General features: G+C 45.4%; 1 protein-coding gene across 6 annotated transcripts in view; it reads right to left on the bottom strand.

Annotated features, from left to right (window-relative positions):
* Nucleotides 1-9,570, bottom strand: part of pbx3b (pre-B-cell leukemia homeobox 3b) — a 96,826-nt gene extending 87,256 nt beyond the window's left edge. For all 6 annotated transcript variants that reach the window (XM_029259678.1, XM_029259677.1, XM_018758217.2 and 3 more), the window contains exons 1-2: nucleotides 8,288-9,570; nucleotides 7,172-7,245 (exon numbers count right to left, since the gene is read on the bottom strand). In XM_029259678.1, coding sequence (XP_029115511.1) covers nucleotides 7,172-7,245; nucleotides 8,288-8,484 — 271 coding nt within the window. In that variant the 5' untranslated portion in view covers nucleotides 8,485-9,570. The remainder of the gene's footprint in view (nucleotides 1-7,171; nucleotides 7,246-8,287) is intronic.
* Nucleotides 9,571-10,506: the final 936 nt, after the last annotated feature.

Genomic DNA, 10,506 nt, shown 5'->3' with positions numbered 1-10,506 from the left:
AAAAACAGGCCTTCTCTGGCCTGCGCTAACGGCTGACTTCGCCTTATCTTCCGGACAAATGCGTCAAAATCCCTTGATTTATTTCAGGAGAATTTACTAAGTGATTACGAGCACTTGGTGACAATAAATAGGTGAAAAATATTTAAAAGTGACGGAGCAGCGCAATTATCAGTCTCAAAATAATCAAAATATTCCAACATCTAAACTCATATTTATTTACTTTGCTGATGTTTTTCTCCCGAGCAACATCTAACGTTAAGCTACATACAATTATTCTTATAATTATAATTATCATTGATCGTGAGCTACAATCTACATAGACAACACCTATTATTATTATTATTATTATTATTATTATTATTCGGGGTTCAAGACACTACTTGGTGCCCCTTCCTTTAATTATTACTTTTATTTACCCGATTCTTTTCCCCAAAGCGACTTACAACGTTAAGCTACTTACAATTATATACCCATTTATACAGCAGGGTAATTTTTACTGCATCAGTCCAGGGTCGGTACCTTCATAAAGGTTACTAAAGCAAGAGTGGGATTCAAACCCAGGTCCCCCGAGGGTAAGGTGGAAGCTCTAATCACTGCCCCACCTGCTGCTCCAAATTCTATGGAGATATTTTATGTCAAACACAGTTATAGACAGCACTTGCAGAAATTCATACAATCCACCTCAAGACTGAAATACATTTTCACCATAGTGGCAGTAGATCTAAAAACGTTCACACAGACATATAACTGTCATGCTGCTCTGGATTCCATAAAAATACACAAACGCTACTTGGAAGAGAATAATTTTTTTTTGCTATTGAAGACCTAGGAAAGTTTAGTGCAACATAACCAGTTCGCGAGCTCTCTCCCAGACACTGCATGTGCGCCTGTACCTATATTTACATACATCGTATGAATCCTACACATTCAACTAATTTGCCACTTGTTATGTATTATTACAATTATCGCAGAATAACATAAAACACGTTTGCCGCACATTTAAAGGAAAAAAAAGTTTTCCGTGAAATTATGTACTCCCATCGCTTCCTGAATCCAGGCTAAGTTTTGATTTCAGACAGAAATGGTAAAATAAACAAAGACTAAAATGCAAAACTGCTTCTGCAACAGAAGTATGGAACATTCTAGAAGCTTCTTCATCATACCTCTCAATCAATTCATTTAAATGCAAAACCAAGAGAAAGAGGGGAAAAAAAACCACACCCCTCCTGCTAAAAACACTCAATTTACTGACAGGCAAATGACTTCATGCTGCCACTTAATCTCATTTCTTGCATAATGCCCTCTAATTAGCATATCAAAGTGAATTAATACTTCTAGGGCATTAGCAATGGGAAAATCTGCTCTAGGCTTACAATAGCAGTTAGAAGAGTGCCAAGAAATCTTCCAAAACACCAGAAACCGCTTTGCATTGCAAAATGCTTCCATCTATTTACCGGCCTTGTGTGCGCGCACACACGAACACACACACACACACACACACACACACACACCAGCCACTCCGCACCCCGCAAACCCACTTCCTCGCCACAGAATGCGAGCTACCGTTGCACAACACCCGGCGTAACACCTTGAAATGCGGAGGCCGGGTGGTACGCACGCCGGTACGTGTGCCGTCTCACGAGCGAGAGTTCACACGCTCTCGTGGCAGGTACGGTACGCGAGACCTTTCCCGTGCGCATTCCCGTGTAATTCCATTGTTTAAATGTCACGGAAAATTCCTCTTCAAACAGCTGCCTCTCAGCAATTTCGATAGATAGATAGATAGATAGATGGTGAGCCTTCATTATACCAGTCCTTTTATTCTCATATGGTTAAAGCACTCGAAACATAGCGAGGTGCCTCGCGTGTCTGGCGCGCCACCGCGGAGGCCGCTCATCGCGCAGGTTAACGCGTCCAGTTAAATAACGTGGTGCACATCAACTCGGCCTGGCCGGCGCAGTCGGTGCAGCACGGTGACCCCTGAGCTGTTCGCCGCTTGAGTGGGCTTGAAAAGGGCTGCGGGGCTCGGGGTGGGGGAACCGATGGTGCCGCTGGGGTGTGTGAAAGGGTCGCGGTGGGCCCGAGCGCGACCCGGTCAGCGGGGGCCACCCGGGCCAGCTGAACTCCCTCAGCAGCTAAGGGGACGAAGGAATTGACTTCAAATGGCAGGTTACTCTCTCTCACACACACACACACACACACACACACACACACAGTCGCTCACACACACAAAACCTCCCAAGCACTTTTACACTCTCAGGACCATGACATGACAATTACTCTGTCAGGAACCATCTCATAATGACACTTCCAGCAGCCTTTAATCGGGACCAGCGAGCCCTGCGCCCGCTTTTCTGAACACGCAACCTCCTTCTGCAGTGCGCGCACACACTCCTGCGCTCCTCCGTCCCCCTTCGTGTAAACACACATATAACCAAAACATTTCTTCACACACTGTTTACACGGTAACCAAGCAAACACTTCACTTCCAATTTACTGTTTTTCTGCTTTCAGGCTTTCGCTGCAATGAAACAGACTAAGTGCTTCATCGTTTCGGAGTTTATTTATTTTTTGTTATTTTTATCCTTTACTGTGTTTTACATGAAGGAAAGAAAGTACTTCCACAGGTCGCCCTAACTGAAGAGAAAACACTGTTTTCTATGGCTTGAAATACTATAATTTACTGCAACAAATCACTCACTGATGGTATTTCCTTTTATCATTTAAAGGTCCATTCGTTATACCTCAAATTCAAATGTTCAAAAATAGCTTGAAAAACATGTGAAAATGAAACAGACCCACCCCACTACTCCTTCAGGTTTCTGACAGCTCAGTGTAGGCCTGTAAGTTTGGACAGCGGTGAACGCGGTGAAACAGATCTTTGCTCCCAAAATTTGCAGGCCCACATTTTTCATCCACAATAACAATCTCTATGTATGCAAAGAAAGAAAAAATAAATCACAGAACAACACAAAGCTATCGCAACAGTGGTCCACGGGCAATATCAACCAAACTTCCAATCCACCGGCGGGGAAAAAAAAAAAAAAAACAGATTTTCACATAATGATTATTAATTGAAAATAATGTGTAAATGTGTATGTAAGGTGTACAATAAATTGGAGAAAAACGTGGTGAAATTTGAAAATGCACACACAAACCCTCAGGAGGGAAATGCACTCAAAGCGGAACACACAGTAGGGGTTTTATCGGAAGGGACACTGCTTATCAGCCCGATAAGAAAACGTCCTTCAACAAGTCTGCTGAGAAAACAAACAGAAGACCCCTCTCAAAGCCCAAATTTGCAGTACAAACACAGGGGGTAAACGCTTTCCGTACGCCGATAAAGCCAAAAGCCATGGTAAAATACACCAAACGCCGTCTGGCAAGAGGAACACGGAAAAGCAAAGACACTACAAGAGTCACACAATAATATCTTCATAAACGTGTTTTTTTCTTCTGCAACTATAGAAATCACCTTATTCGACTTTGTGCCTTTGTGGGGGGGGGCCTTCAAAACAAAAAGCTTCAAAGGGATTACCAAAGATTACAACAACTCAACTGGTAAACAAGCTCATTTAAATAATTAGCATACTTAGGGAATCCATTCTTTATGCATATTTAATTAGGGCTTTAATGCAATATATGAAATAAAACGCATTAGCCGCAGTGCAGCGTGTCTACGTGGATGGGCACGCTTTCGACTAACACGCAGGCAATGACGGGCCCCGGTTCAACCGTCAACGTGAACCACGGTACCGGCGGCCTCCCATACTGTCCGCTCAGCACTCCGCGTGTCACACTACTGTTCCCTTTTAAACGTGGTGCATCGTTGAACAGGAAGGGCGCAACGCACCACAGTAAAGGCCGCCTCTTCGTTCGCTACATAAATAAACGCGTCTAGCAGGGGCTCTCGAAAAAATTCTGAGCGACGAAAACAAACTCACTGTACGCCATATATCAGTTCTGCTGCGACTCGACTCCTGCGTCCCGTGGAAAAATGTGCCTGCTTACGCAAACTTTGGTGATGGCTTACGGTAAATCTGTCACAGTTAATATATATTTATACAACGGCGGTAACCGGCGCCGCAGACGCACACACAGGGATGAGCGCCCGTACGGAGGGCCGCGCACACGCTCGTGTGGATGAGTGCTTTAATGGCACGCAACCGGTCTCCGCGTCCCGAGCTTTCGGTGTCAGAATCAGCTACACGGCCCGCTGAGGTGATCCTAACATCTCGCCAGCACTCGCTGTATTTTTGTATTTATTTTGTATTATTATAGCATCAGTGGTTTTGCTCATGACTGCTCTGTGATGGACTGGCGTCCCACCCAGGGCGTACCCTGCTTCTTACCCCATGCTTTAGGGATTGACAGTGGACCATCAAGGCCCTGCATGGGACAAGCAGTTAAAGGTAATGAATGAATGAATGAATGAATGAATGAATGAATGAATTAATATTTTCTCTCAGTCACAGGTCTCTGCTCTTACAGCATGCTCCTGCTTTACCAGGCTGTCACCCCAGGGCTGAAGCATTTAGCGTTGTCCCCCCCCCCCCAGCTCACAGGACATAAAGAACACCTCAAGCAGCGCAGCCCAAAGCAGCCAAAGAGCCCCTCTGCTGCCCCTGTGGACGTCTCCTGCCACAGAGAAGTTCATTAAGTTTTATGATCTTCCCCAAGTCACTTCTGCTTATAAACCTCACAAAGGCCACAAATCTGGCCAACTATCATGTAGGGATATTAAGGAGGGCAACTAAGCAAACGCCATGTGGTGGCGGTCAGCGGTGCTCATTTCGTTACATATATACTGCTTATGTACACACTTTCTAAGGTATAATTTTTTTTTTCAAACTTGTTTTGTGGCCATCCGCCTTTATTTGACAGCCGTCATTACGGCTCCCTCAAGAGCATGCCTGCGCTCCTCCCTGATGTGACCTTTGACACAAAGGCCATTGCAGCCCATTTGAAGTAGGTGATGCACAGAGCATATTCTATCGCTCCTCCGTGCTGGTGATCATGCCTGTTCACTGTAAAACAATTTCTTTTTTTCTCTTTAAACGACACACGGCGTGAAAAGAAAATCGCATCCATAACCTCTTCATCCTAAAAAAATTCCCATATCATAACATTATGTGCAAATTCAGTTAAAATCCGGTATGATAATTCTGACTGAACAGAAGAAATAAATGCAGAAAAAAATCAGACTAAACTAAGAGGGGAAAAATTAAAGTCCAAACAGATCTGAAATTAGAAACGCAAGCAATGGGGAGAATTTCTGAACTTAAGCTTGAAAATGTCCACAAAATGACATCTGCCAAATTTAAAGAAAACAAATAAATAAACAGTTTTGACTATTTCTTTCACAGTGAAAAGGAGAAAGGGTTGTCTTTATATTATTACAGATAAATGTGTAACATCATATATCAACAGCAGGATGTTCTCAAATGACAGAACTGCTCATGTGAATCTTTAAATAAAAAACTCTCTTCCAGCCCAACTCCTCTCAGGTGACTCGGTGTGACAGTAATAATAAAATCCAGCAATTAAACCTGCTGAGCGTGTACAGAAGGAGGGAAAACCGCGTGTCTGTGCGACGCCGTTAGAATAAAAAATGCGAGGAAATTTCAAATGCATCGCAAATTAAAACACAGGTATGTACAGAGAAATAAATTAATCAGGCGCACACAACATCTACGCCACATCTGAATTAACTTCTCACCTTATAAATCTGAGTGTGTTCATCACACTCCCACATCTCACACATAATCACACGCATACACATTCTAACGCACATTTACAACTTTCCGTTTGCATATTATGATGAAAAATGCGAATTCATCTGGAACGCAGTTAATAGTAGAGAAAAACATATTACATATGCATGTGTGTGTATAATATATATTTATACAATACACACACGTATTTATTTGTGCGTGCGCACACACACACAAACATACCGAGGTATGAAGTTCATATCCTGAACGCACTGCCATGCAGGTCACCGCTATTATTTTACCATGGTAAATTTGAAGGATGCTGCCGCACGGAGCGCGCGATCAGGGTTCGAAAGTGGCGGCGCGCGGGGGGACACGCGACGACCTGGGCGCGCGTTTATTTAGCGTGTGCGCGCACGCGACAATTATGCCACGCTCCGGCGTCACGTGTCGCGCGTGTCATCTCCTCAGGTTATTCGCCGTGTGTGTATGTGTGTGACAAAGGATTTAACGTCCGTGTCAACAGGCTCTTTTAAATTAATTTCCCACCCAGCGCTGGGTTGTGGGTACGAATCATGTCAGTCAGACGTGTGTGGTGTGTCAGAACGCGGCCCGACTCGAGGAATTCACCCCCAGCGGACCAAGTTCAGTTCGTGACTGCAAAATAAACCGGCGCACACTTCATTTTTAAACGCTGTTTTGATATGATCGAAATTACATCCTCCAGGAAATATTAATGGAATTAATTGCAGACACTTCCATCGCACACTTCCGCGCGTACGCCGGTTCAGCAGCGACTGTGTGTGTGCGCCGTTTTTGCGAGCTCCACTTCACGATCGTGAGCGTCGCGCGAAACTCAAGACTCAGACTGTGCGCAACACACACAGCAGCAGCAAACGCAGCGGTTACAGCGAAGCGTCCCTCGTTTTCTCCTCTCTTCGCTCGCCGTCGATTTCTGCGTCAGGCGGTGCGCGTGTCTGCCGGTGTGTGTCAGGAGTCATCCCGCGCGAGGCACGCGCTCGAGGGGGCAGCGCGTGAACGCCACCGCCGTGCACACGCGCGCTGCCCTCCTCTCTCGGCGCCGCACCGTCTCTGGACACAGGACGCGACACAATGAAAGCGGCGGTGCGGTGCGATGCCGGCGCATCACCGCCGCGCGCTGCGGAACGCGGCGGCGGCACGCGGGGTCCTCAGAGCCGAACGCGACCGTACCGTCGGGTTTCTCGACTGGTAACCTGTCTGACCGGGCTTTGGCGGGGGGGTGCGAGGGGGGTGGGGGGGTGCGCACGGGGACAAAAAATAAGAGCAAAATGGCGGTGCACGAGCTGCCTCTGTCCCCCCACGCGCACCCGCATCACACCCGGTGCATCATCGCGGCACACGGTGCACGGCCACACAATGCCTCGTCACACGCTGCACCGCCAGCACGCGGTGCCACCATCAGCGCGCGCCCTTACCTGTCTTCTCCTTGATCTCGCAGAGCACGCTGAAGAGCGCCGGCTTCATCCTGTGGCAGTTCAGTCCGTGCTTCCTGGTGCGGCGCGAGGACAACGGCGGCAACAACAACAACAACAACAACGAAAAAAAGCAACAAAAAGCACCGTTAGTGCACGTTCGGCTCACGCGCCGCTTATCCATGCACCGCGACAACGGAGCCTCGTGGTGCGCGTGGCCCAGCCGAGGCGTTCGCGTTTTAATTTAACCTCGCGTGTGTCATTTTACTTTCGTTCACACACGTGTGCATAACGATCAGGGTCATGATCAGAGTGGGAACGTGTTTTTAAAACTTGCAGTGCAGTAAAATTTAGGGTGTCATCATGTTAGGTAACTCATTTAGAAATCTTCAGTTTAAGCCATGCAGTACTTCTATTATTATTATTATTATTATTATTATTATTATTATTACTACTACAGGATTTACTCAAACTTGGGACTATGTGGGCTGAGTAACAGTTTACACAAAGTCACTGACTGCTTGCGCGCCTTGTAATTCAGAAGTTATGGCACTTCAGAAGTTTTTTTTAAAGATCTACAAGGATTTTGTAGAGGAAATCCTACATCAGTTTAAATACTTTTCTAAAGAAAAAAAATACACACATGATATGACACAAAATAAGACATAAACTGGGTGTACTGTGCGCACAGAAACACACATGGGAAACATATACTGGGTGTGCATGCACAGTGTTACGTGTGTATTTAGACACTGTATGTATGCACAAGTTGGATACATTTGGAAAAAAATAAATATGCACAAGGTGGATGGATGGATGGATGAACAAACAGTACTTTTGCAACAGTAGCTTTTCCCACTGAACACAGTGTGTGTGACACTGTCTCTGATGCGTGATGCATGCATTTTCCAAATCAAATCTACACCTCTGCTTTACAAACTTTGCACATGAAACACGGACATTTATTGTTGCTATAATTATGAGTCATGCTGTAACACTGGTCAGTATGAAGGCTATGGATGCTCGACTATGTGCGAGTGTGATGAACGCAGGATGCATCTCAGAGTGCGGATTTAAAAAATAATAATGATGATAATAATAAAAATAAATGAGACCAACTTTGCTTGCGCCTCGTCCAGACTTTGGTCGGTGATGGTCATGATCTGGTGCAGGATGTCCCCGATGTCTTGCTTCCTGGTGTCGCCGTCGGTGGCCTCATGTCCGTGCGGAGGCGGCAGTGTCATGCCTCCCTGCACCGAGTGTCCGGCCAGATTGACCCCGCCGAGCGCCTGCATTATCCGGGCTTGTTCGTCCATAGCGTGCCGCAACACAATCGATGCGCTTCCTCGCTGCGAGAAACGGGAGCTTGCAAACAAAGTAACAGCAATAATAATAACAATAATAATAATGTCACATACAAAGGCAATCAGTGCATGTGCACGGCGCCCGAGGATGCAGGAAAACACTAATATTCAAGTGTTTCGCTAAAAAAAAATAAAGCAAAAGCACGAGATACTGGAGGTGATATTATTTTTTTTTTTTTTTTTAAAATCTTGAGTCCCAGCGTGCACTTTCTTCTTTCGGAATATTTTTGTCCTCCTTGATTTTAATTATACAAATGTTTTTGTTTTTTTTTTTTTTCTTTTTTGCAAAAAAAAATTGTGTTCGCACTTGCAGCACCAATATGTATACTTTTTTGTTTATTACTGACAGCTAGATGACAGCCACTGTCCCCTGGATCCTGTTCCGATCTTCTTGGCAATTTGTCTTTTTTGCTTTGATTTGACGTGTGGGATAGCGCTGCGAAAGCTCCACGCAGATTTCTTTGATATATTTGTATTCTTTTGCTGTGATTATGTCTCCTCGCGAAATTCTTCTTTCACAACTTGTTCAAATCCCCCATTAAAAAAATAGGCAGGAAAAAACAAAAGCAAAACCATCCAGCGACAAGTGAGAAACAATTGATAAAACAGCGGGAAAAAAAAAATGAAACCGTGGAAATTATAATATGCAATGCATTTGTAGCGCGCGGTTACTCGCAAAAGGCGGCATGTCAACGCTTTCCAGCATCAGAGGAAAATTAAATAAATTTGATAACCGACACCTGCAACGATAATATGAGCAATAAAAAAATAAAAAAAAAATATATATGTATTTTAGGAAAAAAGTTTCGGCGCTTTAGTGGAAAAAATGTGCAGGAGCAATAATAATAATAAAAAAGGATAAGCGACAAATTAATTACAGCGCTGTAGAAGCCGCGCGCGAAAATATCAGGCTGCCGAAATTTATGAGCGCGAGCCCTCTGACTGTGTGGTGCTTTATGTTGTTTGATGGCAGCGGCGGTGAGCGATTGACAGCGCGTGCCAACGCCACTCACTCAGTGCGGACGTGTCGGAGCGCGAGCCGCGACAAAAAATGGAAAGAAAGAAAAAAAAAAAAAAAGAAAGACGCGCGCTCGATCCGAAAACTGGAGGAGGAGGAGGAGGGGGTTGGGTGGGAGGTGGAAACGCGCGCGCGCGCTCCGCCCATCGGGAGGAGGAGTCGAGTCCGTCCGCGCCGCGCGCGCGCGCTCCCCCGTCACTCGCAGCCGAAGCGCCGTAAATAAAAAAGAAAGAAAGAAAAAAAAGAAGTTAGCGAGTTAATGATAATAGCGACGGTAATGGAGAGCGGAGCGCGAGCGACGCGGTAAACGATGCCGAAAAGAAAGTCACACACACTTTTCTATTCGAGCGCGCGCTGAGACGCCATCAGCATTACAGTCCCGCCTAAACATTTACTGTTAAACAAACAAAAGAAAGTACATAAGCTTCAGTTTAAATTGTTTTGTTAGGAAAAAAAAAAAACTGATAATAAATGGCTGTGGGCGCTTCGCTTTTCCACACCGCGGTACGGTCGGCTCTACCTAGACTTGCGCACAAGGTAAGTCAGCAGAGGCCATGTTTATAATATTGCAAGTGAACCTTCTCTCACCAATCATCACTTTGTCTTCGTGAGACTGGCGGGCTATGCGTCCAATCGGAGAACAGATAACGGTCCGTTAAAGCACGCCCACAGGACTCTCCGCCTACAAAATGGCTCTGCAGACAGCCGGTAACTTCTGATTGGCCGTTGCCAAGGGTGACATCTACTGCACGAGCAGGCGGCGCCGCTCCGTTCTCTCCTACAGTTGCTATGGCAGCAGACAAGTCGATGAGCTGGATGCGAGAACACAGTGGCTTCGTTTTATACGCATCCCGAAAATACGGTGTTATTTGTTCAGTTAGAAACGAAACGGCGTATGTGAAGAGTCTCTCGTACCATATTCAGGTTGATAAAATAAATGTGCATCTTTTTATGTT

Source organism: Scleropages formosus, chromosome 17, assembly GCF_900964775.1.
Source record: "Scleropages formosus chromosome 17, fSclFor1.1, whole genome shotgun sequence".
Taxonomy (NCBI): Eukaryota; Metazoa; Chordata; class Actinopteri; order Osteoglossiformes; family Osteoglossidae; genus Scleropages; species Scleropages formosus.
This window is presented reverse-complemented; position numbering and strand designations above follow the sequence as displayed.